At 39.2% G+C, this 18,127-nt stretch overlaps 1 protein-coding gene across 2 annotated transcripts; it reads right to left on the bottom strand.

The window, feature by feature from the left end:
- Positions 1-6,693: 6,693 nt before the first annotated feature.
- igf1 (insulin-like growth factor 1) lies at positions 6,694-17,805 on the bottom strand. 2 transcript variants are annotated; one of them, XM_079454110.1, is made up of 5 exons: positions 17,540-17,805; positions 16,146-16,305; positions 11,246-11,427; positions 11,075-11,110; positions 6,694-9,416 (listed from the first exon to the last, which is right to left on the bottom strand). In XM_079454110.1, exons 1-5 carry the CDS (start codon positions 17,585-17,587, stop codon positions 9,357-9,359), a joined length of 486 nt encoding a protein of 161 aa, XP_079310236.1. In that variant the 5' UTR covers positions 17,588-17,805; the 3' UTR covers positions 6,694-9,356. The 2 variants fall into 2 exon arrangements, with proteins under 2 accessions (XP_079310236.1, XP_079310237.1); XM_079454111.1 differs by lacking the exon at positions 17,540-17,805 and adding an exon at positions 16,754-17,204.
- Between the last annotated feature and the right edge of the window lie 322 nt (positions 17,806-18,127).

Below are 18,127 nucleotides of genomic sequence, written 5' to 3'. Positions count from 1 at the left end.
TTCTTAAAAATATCTGTTGTGTTTTGCAGAAGAAAGTCATTCAGGTTTGGAATGACATGAGGGTGAGTGAATGATGAAAGAACTTACATTTTTGGAGAGACTATTCCGTGAAAACGGATCTACACACCTGGTTAGTACACAAGGGTTATCGTCTAATGTACAGTTGAGGTAATTTAGTAGTTTTAAAATGTCAACACTTACAGCAAGTATGAAGATCCGCTTTGTGCCATCCTCATCTGCAATCCTGCCCTCGATGATGGGGTATCTTCTGAAGGAGAGCAGTCCCGTCCCCTCTTCACTTCCATCATCTGGCATTGAAATTAGTCTATCTTGGACTGTACTTTCTTGATCTGTTATGCCTCTGGGCAGCGCCAAGGTTAAGTAAGCTGGAAACTCAAGAAAAAGTGCAAAAGCAAAGATGACTGCGTAAGATGCCATGATGCACGGGGATGACTGTAGGTTTGCTTTCTTGCTTTGCCGTGTTCTCGCTTATCAAAGATTCAAACGTATGCTTTTATAGTGTTTACAAGGATGAGTTGGCTATTGTAATATGTTATTTGTCATACTTGTGATGATGATTTTTGTGTCTTGTAGTTAAAAGTTGGATGGCCTTCCATGGGGAGGATTACTTTTCTAGAGTCCTTGTTTTGAAACCGACACAGTTGTGGCTTTGTTATGGGCCAAATTAGATTTGTGCAAGGGGACTTTTATTGTGTTTTTTTCTAAGAGCGAGCACCACCTTTTGCTGTCACTCATACCCCCTGCCAAATGTACTTATTCAAACTGACGTGGCAGGTCAAAGGTTGTTCATTAATGTTACATTTGGCTGCCATCTTCTTGTAGTGGCAAGTAGTCTTGTGGATTTGCTCACAATTTAAAAGAAAAGGGACTAAAATGCATGTCGCGGGATGTTGTCCTCCATCAAAAACCTTCAATTCCCTGGGTGCCACCTCATTGTGTCATTTAATGTGTTCCTGTTATTTTTTTGTATAGAGGTGAGGAGTGGGTTACATGTAATTTCACATTGGAAAGCACTTCTGGCCTTTCTAAGGAAAATTAGATAAGCTTATGTCGGTGGTCTTCTTCAAAGAGCTTACATGCTGAGAGAGAGCTTTCATAACCGTAAAAGAAAAAGGGAGGTTCTGGGGTCTCGAAAGCGTGAAACTGTATAGTCAAGACAATATCGTTCAATTATAAAGGCAAATGAAGACCCATATTGTACTTCATAAGAAAACAGATGTGTGTTAGCATTGTCTCCAATGCTCCTCTTCGGTTCTTATGAAAACAAAAGACCTTTCCTTATATCTCGGAGGCTTTTGCACAGGCAAGAAGAAATGGGACATGAATAATAGTTATTGAACTCCGCTGAAGTGATTTTACTTGGAACACTCTGCCTTTATTTAGTGAGTATTTTTGTTGGAGGCCGAGAGGTTTTACTGAAGGACTCAACTGGTCTATGGAGACTGGACTGTTCCAGCAACAGTACAACTGAACTTCGGAGTTTGATGCCGTGTTGTTATAACCTCTCTTGCTTTGTTGCCGTTCTGCGTTTTGACGTCTTAAAACGTTTAAACGTTTCACAAACGTTTCAATGGTGACATAAAATTCATTAAGGGACTGGTGACTGCGTTTAATTATTTTTTAGTGATGAGAAACTAAACTGACATTTCTGTTTAAAAGTTAGTCTAGATTTAGTTTTACCAATTTAACCTTAGAACTGTTTCACAGTCTACTTCAACTGAGCTTGCTATATTTTCTGGCTAGGCTCTAGCAAGCGCATGTGGTAGGTACAAAACTCTGTTGATTTGTGGATAATTCAAATTCGTATTTCTTTTGGCCATGGTAATCACATTACTTGAATGCATGGTCTTGTTCGTAGAATTTCATAGATTTTTTTTCGCAGAAATCGTGAGAAATCTGTTCCTGCCCGGCATTGCTGAAAAATCCCACTTTCAGACTAAACCTGTACAGTCACAACTATCTTTGGTTTTCAAAAAAAAGTTAAGTATTAGTCACTATGATCTACAATACGTGATACATATTCAAATGACATTAAGAAATATATCATACAGGAAACAAACAAAACCCATCATGTAAATGATCGCTAAACAATGTTATTTCGAATTTATTGTCATAGTGTAATAAAACCATTAATCATGTGAATAATAATGAAGTAATGTTAGTGCCCTATTCTTAAATAATGTGACATTAAATGATTGATGTATTATTTCTCTCCTAAAACTGCTTGGGAGGAAAAAACAAACAACTGAAACAATTGTTCCAATAGATTGAGAGTATGGAGGTTTAAAATAAATAGTTTGTATAGGTGAAATAATCTGGATTTGGGTAAATTTGATGAGAAATTATTGAGTAAATGTTGAGAAATTGGTTGCAAAGTTGCAAAATTGTTATCAAATGCTCATTTGCTTTGTTTAAACTTGTTTATGCTGAGGAGAAATACGTGAAATATTAACGATATCTCATCTGTGACTTATTTCTTATGGGTTGGTACTTTTTGGTGTTTTCTACTGCAGAACGTCTCTGTTATTTGCAGCATGTGCTGTAGGTGCACAAACTCACTACATATATTGACTAGTACTGGTTGATTTGCTCCCTTTGCAAATCTATCCTTTCGCCACAAAATTGGAGACACGGACATCCTGTAATTTAAGCGATGGAAATCCATTTCTGTCCTCTGAACACTTTGCATGGGAATTGCCAGAGGTGACACAGGATATATAATGACATCAGAATTTTGGCCATCTTTCTGTTGCACAGAATCACACTTTTGGCCCCAGATTTCTCCACGGCCCCATCTTGCCCCATATCTCACCTCACGGTCTGTGCCATTGATGGATCAGGTATCCACTCCAGAATTGGCAGCTGAAATACCCAATAATGGAAAAAAGCGAGTGGTCCGAATGAGTGTTCTTTTGTGTGGGTTAAGGTTTCATTAAATTATGACAGCCGACTCGAAGATATTCCACTCATTGCCGGTTTGAATTAAAAATCACATGCGCATGCTTGTCTTTCGAGGAAAAACGTTAATTCTTCAACTGAACCGGAGCTGAGTTTTAACATCAATTCCGCTTCAGTTCTGTGGAATGAACGATTTTAGTTGTGTGGATTCTCATGTGAACATTTATTTCCCTCTTCAACTATCAGGGGGCTGAAAGTGTCTCAGGGTGTACATCGAAGCCATGACATCACCAATAGCGTCGCATATAGTTCCCAGTGGAATCTCTGCTCCTTTGTCCTATTTTATTACACGCATCATTGCAAACCATAGATTTCCATTTTCTTAAAACGACAAAATGCCGCTCTTTATCGTCCTCTGGGAAACTGGGAGAGTTTACGTCACCGATCCAGTATGCTCTCCCCATTGATCAAATTTCCAGAAATGATTTTACTCGTCTGTTGTTTGGTGCTGAAGTAAACGATTAGTTCAAGGCCGAAAGGGGCCGGTGGGGGCTCGCACAAGACCAGAGGACCGAGATGGGGTTGGCTTCTTTGTTGCCCAGAGAACAGACCATGGTTTCCAGGAACAAAGCAACTGATGAGAATCTCTCCAAGGAAAATATGGGTCTGACATCATGGGTTCTTAAAGCGTGCAGCTGAGCCAACACTCTCTTGCCACAATCAGCTTCCAGTGAATTTCCACTGCTGAGAGAGGAGGCAATCTAGAGGTACCGGGTAAAGGGGAATGTGTTGGGGTGTGGATCGCCTGCTACCTCTTGTTTGTAGGCCTATATATTATTGTATGTGTGGAAGCACAGTGTGTTGAATTTCAGAAGTTCAGTCTATGGAGAGACTAAAAATATTGTCTTAACTGCTCTTTTGAGACACCATAAATATAAGTAGTAGAGTACAGATCTTAACTTAATTTCTATTTTTAAATAAAATAAAATATTTACATAAATGTATGTTTAAATGTGTTAAATAAACTTAAAGTGTATATTTGTGCGCTTTTCACCCCAGCAGGGACCTTTATGATGGTAAATTAAAATGAATTTTAAAATCGCAATATATTTATCAACAAATCCTGGCTACATTGGAACATTATGGGGAAGTCATTTCTTAAAATATTCAAAGGATACCAACTAGCAGACTTTTGTATTTAGGTGAAATATTGTGAAATATGTTTTATCACTTTTTATCAAAAAGTCCCTATAATTTCCCTTTTTCTTTTGCCCGGTAGCTTTTTTAGAAATAAGCATTACAGTCTGGTGCTGATAGTGAAACTGTCATTCACGTATTTGAAGTAATCAAAACAACAGAAAGCATTAACATTCCAGTGCACATAAATCTGATTATTATTTCTAGATTGTACAACAATTTCTGAACACATGCTGCAATGAAAGTACTGTATGTCATCAATGAACAGTTATACCATACTGTAATGCTGGCAGATGTTGCAGCGCACCTGTCCAAATGAAAAAAAACACAAACCTGGCAAGGCTGTTTAAATTGTCACTATCCCCTTAAGAATTCAAAAATGAATAATTTAGTATTGGAAATTGTTATGCACAGGCAGTTCCAGCAGGCTGACAGATTCCTTGTATTCATTAGCAGTGAAAACATGGAGCTTCAGCCCAACATTAATTCTCTTTCTTCTCAAACTACTGTGGGGAAATTTGGGAAATGGATGGAAGAATTGAAACAGACCACAAGGTCATTCAAAAGACAATAGCGTACGCAAGTTGTATGAACTTGGAGCTTTAGTTTCAGGGTAAGGTCCAGGAACATTGTCCTCGCATGCCCTCGGCACTCTGAGAACTACCGTAAGATCTGGGGAAACTCCCTTTTTGCCTCCGAAGTTGACCAAAATGAGGCCTTCCTTTCCAAACAGTTGCCGTTGGTTACCATTGCTAGATGGCATATGGAATAGCTATATTGATGTGCACGTCTAAAAGTGGGTGTTGCTGTTTTGTTTTGTAATATAGTAGAAAGTCAATGGAACATTGAAAGATTAAAGAGGAGTGAAAGTACACCCAGTATCTTCATGGGCTGTGGTTTGGAGGTTCACTTTCTACTGATGGTTTTTATTCTTGGCAGATGGTTTCTTAGTGAAGAAACGTACAAAAAGTAGATTTTGTAATTGTGAGAAAATGATGAAAGTTCCCATAACCTTTACTGACACGTACTGTGTGTTGTCAAACTCAAGAAATGGCACTGTAGCAGTGACCTCTTCATTTTGCGATATGTCTGAAATTATAACATGAGGCATACTAACTACTTTTAAAGTTTCTAATACGTTGGCCTTAAGGATATCTATAAATTGTGACTTAAAACACATTTAGAAGATATAAGCATTCAAATACAGAAAGTACAGTCTTGTTTACTTCCACCAAGATGAATAATTTTACGGATAATTTTGATGATAATTCTGCACTTCAGCTTCTTTTCTGACCAATCAAAAGATCTCTAGAATCTAGAGAAATAAGTATCTGCCCCCGCTATTGGCTTTTTTTAAAGGGCCAGAGCTTTTTTAAATGTCTTCGCAAACTTTTCTGTTTTAGAGGAAATTACATCAATGGAACAAACAAAGCTAAGTCTTATCCGTTCAGCTTAAAAAATGGTTTGTAACATGAAACCAAATTGACACCACTTATTTCATTTAGATCATGCAGACTTGGACAATACGTTTGAAGTCGAATTTACATTTTCGTGCTGTTTTAAGTATGCTTTTATCTAAATAGCGTCTTCAAACTAAACAAATCTGAAAAATAGACCTATAAAATTGATTTTCTGTACACACACCAAGTTGTAGGAAGTTTTAACCCAGGGTTGGATAATCTTCGGCAATTCTTAAAACAGTTATACGGTGGTTTCCCTGAGTTTCCAGAGAATAATACATTTATTTGAAGACTGTTATTTGCCTAATTGGGGAAAATAATTGATTTAGTACAAGGAGGGAACAAGGAAGGAGGGATGAAAAAATAATCGAAATATCTGGATACGACGCCTGCCAACCTCCTGCTCAACATTTTAAATTATGTCTGCTGAACCGAAGCCAGGTGGCCAATTTATCTATTAAAAGGCTTGATTGTTCCACTATATATCCATTAAAAAGTGCTGACAGCATACGAAAGCTTTGTTGTCACTGGGTCCTTCGTAGAAGTAGCTGAATGTGCAGCTTTCTCATCGGTCAACCCGCCGGCTGATTTGTTTGTCTTGGCGGAACACACCATCTTTTAGGAAGTATCACTTTGTCATGCGGTAAATTTGCAGTTTTAGAATAGTGAAAAGCATTCCAGTCTGTGTTGGGGGCATCAATGCAAAATTGGCCAATGGTATTGTTTCATTACCTTTAAGTACACAAGATGCTTTCGCAAGGGGCGTAGCAACCCCCCAATACGACACCCCCCCCCCCCCCCCCCCCCCGCCCGCATGCTCTTTTTGTGAATCAATCAGAAAATTAAAATAATATCGGCTGTGTTGGGAATTACAATTTGTAGCCGCACACACAAAATAAAGCCTTTAGGAGGCCTCCGCCAACAGCTGGCTTTGTGTGAACAGGTAAACAGTATTTCACTAAACCTGGCGGTTATTTACTTTTCTTTTAGCAAGGACTACATGCAAATGTTATGTTATAACACATACAGTAATGCAATTTGTGCTTTGATTCAGTCGCATGCAGTAGTATGGCATCTAGAACATTGTAATAAACACTCTCTGAGACTTAAGGTATTGACAAGTGGTTTATTCAGCAGGAACAGTGAACATCTGTCAGTATTTTCATGTTTTCTACAGAAAGCAATTGAGCACCAGTTATGAAAGCCTGACAATCTAACGTGTTATGAACAATGTTTTTGACCAATGCCCAGAATCTTGTATGTCATTTATGTTCTGAAAGGTTATGGAAACAAAAGCATAATTGCCACAAACTTCACAACAGTAAACAGTAAAGTCCTATATTTTACCCTTAACTGTCTTGAACCCTAAGAGGAAACGGAACACCTTCGGCATAACAATATGTTCCTTGTTGTGTTATTCTATTTGAAGATTCAAGACAAACAGTTTTAAGATGCCAAAAGCTATTAATGAACAAACCTTTAACCAGATATTTAATGTCTTTGGTAATACGTGAGAACATGTTAACATGTGCACATAATAGCTATCCTGGGTGAACTGAATCTATTGCTTATGATTCTATATTTTCTATTGTTGCTAATGGTGAATATATGCGTTCTGGTAAAATGCTCCAGTTAAAAAATATCCACACACTAAAACCCAAATAAGCATTCTCTCAGAAAAGGTTGCCTTTATGAAAATTTGAAGGCGTGCGTATCGTCTCCTTGACAGCTGATTTATCTTCAGATGGCTAATGTGCTGCTGTTTGAAAACCTTTTTCATTTGCTCCAATTCCACTTAATTTTGGTATAATTTTCCAAACAAACCTCCCAAGAAATATCGATGAGTAAAAACATAGACAAGTGAAAAGAAAAACAGCAGCCGTGAATAGACTCGTACTGTGTCAGCCAAGCATCAGCTTTGGCCAAATTATACTGTAAACAGCTTGTTGAAGTACGCAGTAAGTCTGTCATTACTCAGAGATGAGGGGGAGAGTCTTTCTCTTTTTTTATGTTACACTTAAGACTGTTTTGCGCAATTTCTCTGCCAAATGCAAATACATCATACTGTACGTTGTAGAAACGTTTCCAAAATGTCTTAATAAATGCAGTGCGCATAAAAGCTCATTTGTGATCTTGGTTATGTCGAGAATTCACAGTACTCCCTGTCAAGGTATTTGGCAAAGGGACGATGATCAATTTAAAATGAAAATAATTTAACAATCGTAAAGAAAACAAAACAGCCAGCTCGGGTCCGCAACGTAATTTTTTGTTGCGTTTTGTATCTTTATCCATGCATTCACAGATCTCACAAAAATACTTTCACTCGCTCACACCGTTACCTTATTGAAACAGCTTAAAAAGAATCCAAAATAAAAAAGAATATTATTACAATGGTGGCCACAAGGCTGTGCAAAAGGGAAGACTTCCAACGTTGAGCTATTAAAGTCATTTCCGGTTTGCAGCCAACCCCTGCAATTATCAAACTACAAAATAGCACCAGTTAACAGTGGGTTGATCATTAATACGCTTCAGCTATATGATGCCATCACATACGATTATGGTTAGAGAATGCAAAGATTAATATAGGTCGAGTATAGATATACAGCGTAGACAGTGTGGGTTGACGTAATCCGTTGGGGTCAGAAAGGATGACATCACCATGCGGGGTGAGAGGGGATGTGCAAAAAGCCAGGGTCACGCTCCGAAACCCTCTAGTGGCTTGGACTTACTGGGTATTAGTATCAGTCTGGTTAACGTGACCAGTCTTTTTTTCCAGACAGATTCTGCGACCTCCTTCATAGCAAATTGTCCGTTATGAAGATGGCAATTGAAAATCCCCGGTTCACTACACGTGCATTTGTGTGAGAATCGTTCTTTTGATGATGCTTTTCTTTACGTGTCTACGTTTAGATCGCAAGCAGTGGTTGATGAATGACTCCCTCCCTAGAAGAGATCTCTCCCCAGTTTGACTCGCACGCAAATAAAAACTCAAGATGTAGGTCATATTCCAACTCTAAACTGCCGCGATGCTTGAGCACCTCTGCACATCTGCGCAAGGCTTTGTATAATCCCCCTTGATCTGATCTTGAGGGGTTTTTAGCTTTTTTTTAAACAGAACTCTCCAGCATCTTTCTGTGCAGTCAAGTCCATCTTGTTTAAACATATAGATGGCGTCTGCTGTCATAGTGAACTGCCTGCCATGTCGCGGATCTTGCAAACATTTTGTATACAGGCAGCACATAGATAAGTCAGCGAATGTGCCCATGTTTTAGATCAAATTAGATTTGGAATTGATACTAAGATAAAAATCGAAATAATGCCAGTGCCAGATGGGTAGTCAGGAGATGCCATGACCTTTCCACTAATCACTCTTTACGTCTTTCCAGCGGCTGCCATGAGAATTCAGTGGAATATGGACCTCAGCACTTTGAAGTGAACTGGCATCGATATGGGTCAATATTTGGGGAACGGCACTTGTTCTGCCACAATGAGACGCAATCCGCATCCACTGGGTGCAAGAGTTCACACACAGAGGTAAAGGAACAGTTATCGTTAGACTTTTTATAGCAGCTAATTTAACCTTTTTCCCCATTATAGAATGGTGCAGTGTATAAAATCTTCAGATTTTTTCTGAAGTTGAACATTTGGTTTTCTTAATATGGGGCTTATTCATCCTGTATTTAGTTTTTACAGTGAAGCAAGTCCCTGGATGACCAGGTAAGGCCACACCCTTTTCTCTCCATCAATTTCACTTGTGTTTCCCTGTTCCTTCGCTATCTTCTACATGCGATAGTTTCTGCCTCCTGTGTTTCCTCGGCTCGAGTTCTTCTGATGAACCTCCTGAAAATGAATGAAAAAAGAGGGTTTAGTTTTTGTTCAGACCAGAAACAGTCAGATCTGTTTAGTTTTTTTTACATTATAAAATACTTGGTCGGTCTGTTAGTAGCCACATCTTGTGTGGACATTTGCTTGAGAATAAACATTTTATAAATAAAAAAGAATTTCAACACCAAAAACTGTAATATTCCCGTAGCTATAGGGCACCAGATAAAACGCATAAATACATTTTTGTAAAGTAAAACTATACATGTTTTTCTTGTTATTTTACAAACCCTTCGTAAATTTGCAGTTTATTTCTGTAATTTAATATTTTTCACCCCATTTCAAAAATAAGTAAACTTTTCATAAAATGACAGTTTTACTGTCATGTGCTTTAAATGTTGCATATTAAGAATCCTCTTGCATGCTTAAGAAAATTAAACCACATGACGTGTTTTGACAAAATACTAACTTTTTTAACTTGGGACATGCCTGTCTTCTATCGCACATAAAAAGATGTGGGAGGCGCCTATGGTTAAGAGGATGAGAAGTAACAGAGACGAGATACGAGAAGGCTGACCGAAAGGAGAACAGCGCTAGGTCACACGTCGACCGTCCGTGCCCACAACAACACTGCATTATGAAATAACAATCCCTCTATCAAACAGCTGAGGAAATATACAGTACTGTCAAAACCAGATATGAAAGCCTCTACCGCAGCAAGATTAATACGAGTAATTCACGAAAGCTAAACTGAGAATGAAACCGCGCGCAGGGAGTGCATGAGAAAGACCGGCGAGTCTTTGAACCCATTGTCGAGACATCTAAGGTGACCTTAGATTAAGCTTCCGAAGCATGACGTATGGGTGCAGAAATATGTCTGTGGAGAGCGCATGCAGGTCTACCACAAAAACCACTTAGGCGGTTCACTTGCTAATGGTTTTCTTTTTCGAGAGAGGAGCTCTGAGAGCACTTTAAAGGATGGCCCACATTTGGAGAGCGGGTGTGAGAGACAAGCAGCTTCATTCTTATGTACGTATCACAGCACAACGCACCAACATGAGTTAAAGGAACAGTTTGTCCAGAAATAAAAATTATGACATCATGTATTCACCCTCGTGTTCAATTCAGTTACAGTGAAAAGAACCTGGAGCTTTCAGGTCTTTTTCAAAAAAGATAAATCAGATATATTTAAAGTCTTTTCAAGAAATACGATGGCTTTGTACGATGAACGGATACAAATTTAAGATGTTATTCTCTGACTGTACTGAACTAAAGTTCTATATCGCATGCGAACAAGATTGATTGAGAAACATCAACACAATGTCATGGGAATTCATTTGTAGGCCTATTTATATGACTGTCATTTGTACGTTTTAGTAGGATTTGCTTTCACGCCAGTGATGTTAAGTTTAGGGGAGGGGCCTCAGCATTGCTTCGATGTAATAATTGTACATTTTGTACGAATTCATATGAGTTAGCCACCTTGGAATTTTTCTTAGAAATCCCATGTTGATCAGGTTGTTAACACCTTGCTTAAGAGAATCCTGCCAACTCTCTTTAATATTGCAAAATGGACTCCTGTATGGCGCTAGAACACTTTTTGTAGCTTGACCATCATAGCCCTCATTCACACATACAGCAATTTTGGTTCACGGTTAGATTGAAGGAAAACATACCTTACAGGAAGAGTGGCTATGTCCAGATGTAGATTTCTGTAAAGGAACACAACCATTATGGTTTATATGGCATTTGTTTAACTAAATGTATTATCGAATTTTAGCATAAATTGTGCCATAGTCAGTATGTCTACAATAGCTATGTGCTCATCTGTATATTTCACAGCTTACCTTTGGTGTCCTTGGGGTGTCTGTGTGCCTTTGCGCCCTTAAAGATCGTGGAGTTTTGCGGGACTTCACAGGCGCGCAGTACATCTCCAGCCGCCGCAGTTCGCAGCTCTGAAAGCAGCATTCATCCACGATGCCGCGGTTGTGCGACCGTCTCGAACTGGGCCCATATCCCGTCGGTTTGCCTGTTGGGCGCACAGGAATTTCTTTTGGTAAAACTGGTAAAAACCCATTGTAAATCTAAGCTTCCGTGCCTTAATGGGGAGCTCAAATGTTGTTTAGCCTCACATATATTAAATGGAACTGAATGTGTTTAAGCACGTTATCCATTTTATTTTTGGCAAGGTATCAGCTTGCGGGAAGCAATTGCAAAATTCTAAATCTCTAAAACTTTCTGACGTAAGAGCCCGGTCATGGGCATTGTAATAGCTCAGCATGGCAGCCAGACCGTGGCTCTGATAATTCAGATATATGGACGCGTTAACGACACAAATTTCTTCAGTGTGAAATTTACAGGGTATCGCTTTGCGCCGAGCAGACCCTTTTTGGCCAGCTCCCCAGTTAAACGGAGGTCACGCTCACCTAAATGTAGAGAACATCACATTTTCCAGTTTCAAACTTGGTGTCTTTAAACTATTACACTTGTTCCAAGTCTGGCCCCCACGGTTGTCGAATCAACCTACGCAGAAAACTCCCCAGCTGTACAAATTGCACCTGGCAACCCTGTCGATGTCGCAACCACTGATGAGAGGAAACACATCTCTGGAAGACCACAATGAACACACATGCCCATTATTGCTGCTGCTTAACTAGGTGATAATTACCCAAGTGAAAGAACACGTAACATGAAAAGACCTTGCGGATAAAAACTATGTGTGCTGCCAATGAGGTCAATGCACTGTTATGTCCTGAACATTATGTTTAATGATTTGCTTAGGGTACTTAAACGGGTATATTTCAGGAGTTGGGTTGTCCAGGGAGCACCGAAGGATTTATGGTAAATGTAGACACCTGAGTAACTAAACGTTCCTTTCTCCGTGTCTCCTGGTGGCCTTAAAAATATCCTACTCTCCACTTACAAGTCACCACTCACCTAGGGCAATATAGCTCCGATATTCTTTTCCCTGTTACCAAATGAAATAATAATAATAATAATTTAATATGGCATTTACAAGGAGGAAATGCCTTTCCCTTTCAGAGTTAATAGCTCTTGGCTCGCAGGCCTGCCAGCGCTGACAAAATGGATTAACTTCTGCTTTGCGTTTGCTGCACTCTGACAGTGTTGTTTTGGAAGGAGAGGCACTTTCATTCTGACAAAGATGCATCCCTCCAAACGGCGTAACTATCAGGTGATGAGCGGTCTCTGGGGGAGTAGGGAGCACTATTTTCTTCACGGAGTATGATTGAGTGGAAAACGTCTTAAGTTTGATGTAACTCGATAGTGGTAGAAATGTGTTTGCTCACCAGTTTATCTAACATATTCCGAAAACTTGACTACATATAAACACTCTTAAAATGTTTGTTCAGCATGTTTGGAACACAGTGCCTTTAGAAGCCTTTGCGTCCATCTAAACATAGCCATCACCAAGTGTAGATTTCACTGAGGATCAACACTGGAAATAGTGTGATTCCGGCACAGCAAGGAGCCAAATTTTATAGCTGTGCTCTGGTTACTGAGGTACAGTGAGTTCTTGGAACCGGTGTCATACCACTCAGAGTGTCAGGATCTTTATTGTTCACCGGGGACCTTGAAAGCTGCTATGGTCCTGGAAACTACTGCTTTATCAATGGTACAACAAAGTTTGTCACATTTTATAGCTAGATGAAGTTTCCTTCCCATTGTTTCGTCTTCGTGATCATTCACTCCATGGGTGGTCAGAGGAGATAATATATTTTTGGCTAAAATGTCCCATAAAATCGTAAATTTTCCGACAGCTGGGGCACCGGTAAAATAATAAGTATAATTAATAATAATAATACCTTTTATTTATATTTTGCTTTTCTTACACTCAAAGCACATGCATTTCATATTTTTCTTGTACATTTTGCAGTCTTCTCTGTAATTTGATGTTTTTTTTTTGTATTTCAAAAATACTTAATGTAATTACAGTTTTTTTTTACATTGTATGTGGAAAAGATTAGTTTTGTTTGCATAATTTGGGAAATATTGAGTTAAATGGAGCTGCAATGTGCAGTCTTAAAAAACATACTGGAAAGCATCAACGGATCAGAATCAAGTGTTGTCATGGCATAAAAACCCTGGAGCAGAGAAGTTGTGCATCCAGAAGTATTCTGTGTCCTCTGCATTTCCAGCAGAACAAGAGGGCAGGAGTGGGCAGGGGGCATCCTGATCATCTTGTAATCCCCCATAATCCGGGTCAGCTGTTTCAAACGTAATGAAAACGGGCAAATAAGTCCTATCAGTAATGTTTGCTAGAAGTGACCACCCTTTGGTTTTGGGTTCTTATCTGACATGCACCACCAAGGGACCCCGTATTTATTGCGTCATTCATTGATCTGTAATCCCTTTCGAGCATCACAGAGGAATGCTCTTAATTCTTAATGAGGCAACATAAAACCAAAGCTTGTGTAATAGAGGCTCATCCGTCATCCCGAGGTGCCAGATGATTCCAAATTCTCCAAAATCAGATCCCTTTTTAAACCAGTCACATGAGTTGTAAATATAATGTGACACGTCAGTCTGGAGCCACAGGAAAATGATATAATTTCAGCACAACAACAGTGTTGAACTCTTGAGACATGCACCACACATCTTCATCTTCCAAAATCTTTCAAAAAAATATATTTTTGTTTGTTTTAGTCTGAAGATTGCTAATACATTATTGGAGACTCCAGGTGTGCCTTGCTACTACACAAACAAATGACCAGGAAGGTCTGTGTTGTCAGGTTCTGCTGCAGTCCAGCAACCAGCTCAGAACTAAAGATGATCTGGGATGGGTTTGCAGCTGATGCTTGCAAAGACAGCTAAAGATTTCTAGGTCAGGCTAATAATGGGAAAAACTGACTACGCCGTGGATCTTTTGGTCTCCCTCTTCTTCTTCCTCCTCCTCTCCGACTCATCTTCTTACTACTTTCCTCAGACCACTTTTCGTTTCAATAAGAGATTTTTCCAAAGAGTTGAATTTTACATTTCTATTGTCTGAAGTTCCATTGGCAGTGACATGGCAGTGACATGGGCACTGGAGAATGACTCACTGGCATAGGCAGCACTGTCACTGGACATAATGCTGCTGACATGGGATGCCAAGTTTAGCGCTGAATCCACTATATTTGTTTGTGACCACAGCTGTCAATGGTCCCCATTTACTTTCATTATATGATAAAAAAAAATTCTGCAAACAATTTAAAATCTAATGAGGACTATAATCCTTCTTAATTTTAATTGTTTAATTGTTGGATTTATATAAAAAAGTGCAACTGCATCGCTGAATCTGTCATGATGATGCAATAATTTCACGGAAAGTCCAGATTTGCATAAACATATTTATTTTGGGCTTCGTACCGACAAAACAAACACATGGCCATAAACGCTCCAGCCAGCTCCTTTGTGACCACTAAAAGCTCAAATGTTGTTAACTGGAAACTTCAAATGTCAACTTGAACTTAACTCCTGCCTTACTTTTAATGTAAGCATAAAATGTGTCTTCTAAAACTCATCCACTAGTGATCACACAATACGTCACTTTGGGTAGCCCAAGACCCTCAAGGCATTTGCACATCACAAATATCTCATCAAGTAATATAAACGCATGACAATATGTACAAAACATGACAACAGCTCAACATTGAGATGTGATCTCACTCTATCCATTGAACTAAAATGTCATCTTTAGAGCTGTTTTTTTCTGGAAAATAGAGATTGTCTAAGATTAGAAATTTATTCTGGGTCAAATAAAATCCAGCAAAGTGGTTGTTGCTTAAATTATCCATTTGCGAGGCCTTATGGAGACTGAGAGACTTACAGAAAAGATTTTGTGTAACTATATTTGTTTGGCGAGTATATAATCCTATTGTAACCAAATAGTGATGTTTGTCATAACAGTGTGCCATTTCTTCAAATCTACCGGCATTGCCATGGATGCATTTCCACAACAATTTCCACTATAATTCTGATTTAGCCAAAGCAAATTAACACAAATAATATGAAAAAAAAATATTTAACTGTCTGATTGACAAAATTTGTGAGAAAGTGTGTCTCTGTCTGACTGGGACATCCCCAGACTCAGCAAATCTCCTGGCCAGTGGAAAATGGGAGATTTAGGTTTAGGGTTTAAAATGGTTTTCTTTGGTAGTTTCTCTGATGGAAAAAACATGTGTAGTACATTTATTTGCCCTTCTTACACTTGAACTGATTGCTTGCCAGATTCCACCAACCTCATTTTGAGGCCAAAGTAGATCGACTTTACATGTAATACACAGCATAAGCATCAGTCAGTCATCTCTTCATCTGCCAATTTGGCACGGCAACTACCTTGCAATTGTTGAAAGTCAGCATAAAACATCTTTAAAAACTATTTTTGGATCCATAAACAACCATTTTCATTTAATTTAGTATTATAAGATATTCCCAAGCCACTATTTAATAAATTGAACGATAATTCTAAACAAATCTTTAACATTATAATAACGAAGACAAATTAAGCAAAGAAGTGGGGGGAAAGCAAAAAGGAAACAATATTTTGGAAAAATTGGAAAGCAAGACATGAAAACTGACGTTTTTCTTTTTAATGAGTGCCGCATGAGTGCTAGGGGAGAGAGAGCGTGTTGGAGAGAGAGAGAGAGAGAGAGAGAGAGAGAGAGAGAGAGAGAGAGAGAGAGAGAGAGAGAGAGAGAGAGAGAGAACGTGCTCAGCACTTGATGAATAAATAAAATGTGCACTTACTGAAATAAAACCCCCTGTCTCCGCACACAAACTGCAGCGTGTCCACCAGCTCCGCCCCGCACAGAGTCTCCGGCACCGCCTCCAGTGTCGCGGGAGTCAACGCGAGGACGCACAGCACCAGCGACAGGGTGTGGGTGCACGAGAGACAGCGCATGGTACACTGCATCACAATGAGAAAGAAATCAGAAACGCATTGCTATCTACTGCGCTACAGCACTGAACCAATAAGATTTGACTATTTTTTACTTTTCTTCTTTTTGTTTTCTTTCTCTTTTGCAACACAGATGAGATCACTCATGTTACTGTACTACTACATTTCCCAGCGTTTGCATATAAAACCATGTGCCTGGATTTTAAATCTACTTGGAGTATAGCCTGCGCATCTGCCCATTTTGGATCCGATTGACACGAAAACAGACCAATAAATGTGCAGTCAAGATTTGAAGCATTCGATGCACCTGTCAATAAGCTACTTTACATCGAGTTCGCTTTATTGGCTCGTGCGCTACAGTTAATGGTGACGGCGAACGCACCAGCGTTTCCAAATCCAAATGCAACACCGCATACTTTTTAGTCAAGCTCAGGTGGCTTATAAGTTTGTGTCCTACCTCTGCGTCCACCCAAATTAGCCCCAAAAAAGAATCCAGTAACTTCGTGTCACTTCCACTGCGCACAGAAGTGCGTGCAGTGCGCGCTCTCAATGGAACCGTCTCCCATGAACTCCGTACCCGGCGAAAGAAGAGCGCTTTTGTGAACGTTGTAGATTTGGGTATCTTGGATAGAGCACTGAAGGTTCACTTACAGATATGCGAGGTTTAGCTGGAAAGCTGCAAAGCCGCCAAACCCAAAGAGGAAGCACTTTACATAATAAAGAGAATAAAATCGGGCACTTGCGCAACGCATTTAACCGCGCAACGCACACGAATGCAACAAAATCTTCCGTGGGCTAATATCACACTACAAAATAAAAGAAAATATATGTTAGTTGTCCATGCCTTTATTCATGTCCAGTCAGCCATATTTACTTGTTGTAATACAAGTTGGTGACTTGTGCACTGCGCAAACGAACTCCCTGGTGTATCAAGATATGACTCACCTACACATCATGCAATCTCTTGTAATACGCAAAAGTCTGAAAAGTTTTCCAATAATGTAGCTACGGTATGCTGCGTGCTAAAAACTCTTAAAAATGTCACATTTCGTGAAAAATGTAAATAGACTGTTTTTAGACATCTCAAATAAGATTCAACGATTAAATATTTACATTCCAGTGAAAATTGTTCTAAGAGACATTTAATCACTAATTATAACCGTTAGGCTATTGCTTCATTCATAATTTTCTAATTGTCAGTCCAACGTGCCTGTTCGGTTTCAAAGGAAATAGGTTAAGTTACCTTGAAGACATCACACAAATGCCAGTGAAAGAAATAACCGCTAGACATCCCCTTGGGTCCTCTGCAAAAGTCCAGCAAAAATGAACTTGTTTGAAGTCATTAAAAGCGAGAAAGAGGATGAGATGCAGGCAATGTCACATCTCAATATTCCGACTTTGTTCCATTGCGCAGGCTCGTTGTGGAGACGTGAGATTTAGCGAACAGGAGACGGATTTGGAGAGAAAATCCCTCACATTTATCTACATTACAGAGACATTTTCAACAGGAAACAGCTGGGGCAGCATTTGCTTTCTCCTCTTGCTAAGTTACTCATTAAGGATTTTGGGCACACTTTCAAATAACGTCATCTATTTCTTAGAATAGGTTTGAATTTTGATCTTTCTAAGACTTGGTTTTAAACAGAACAGCGAGTTACCGTGCCACACTCGCTGTTTACCCACAGTTTAGGTAAAATATGATAATACAATAATAGAGAAGGCGGAACGACGTTTCCCTCTCGGAAATAATGTCATCAAATTCGTGTTTTGAAAGACAGAAGATGCTTACGAGACACTGTGTTTTTTTTAAGGGGTCCTTTTCATCTCTATA

Source organism: Barbatula barbatula (genome assembly GCF_947034865.1).
Source record: "Barbatula barbatula genome assembly, chromosome: 4".
Classification (NCBI taxonomy): Eukaryota; Metazoa; Chordata; class Actinopteri; order Cypriniformes; family Nemacheilidae; genus Barbatula; species Barbatula barbatula.
This window is presented reverse-complemented; position numbering and strand designations above follow the sequence as displayed.

Bases quoted from the DNA above. Each gene is read 5' to 3' on its own strand.
- igf1 (XM_079454110.1), bottom strand. From the start codon at position 17,587: ATGTCTAGCGGTTATTTCTTTCACTGGCATTTGTGTGATGTCTTCAAG. The intron at 11,428-16,145 runs GTAAGTGCACAT...TGCGCCCAACAG, and splicing joins AGACAGGGGGTTTTATTTCA to GCAAACCGACGGGATATGGG. The intron at 11,111-11,245 runs GTAAGCTGTGAA...GTTCCTTTACAG, and splicing joins ACACCCCAAGGACACCAAAG to AAATCTACATCTGGACATAG.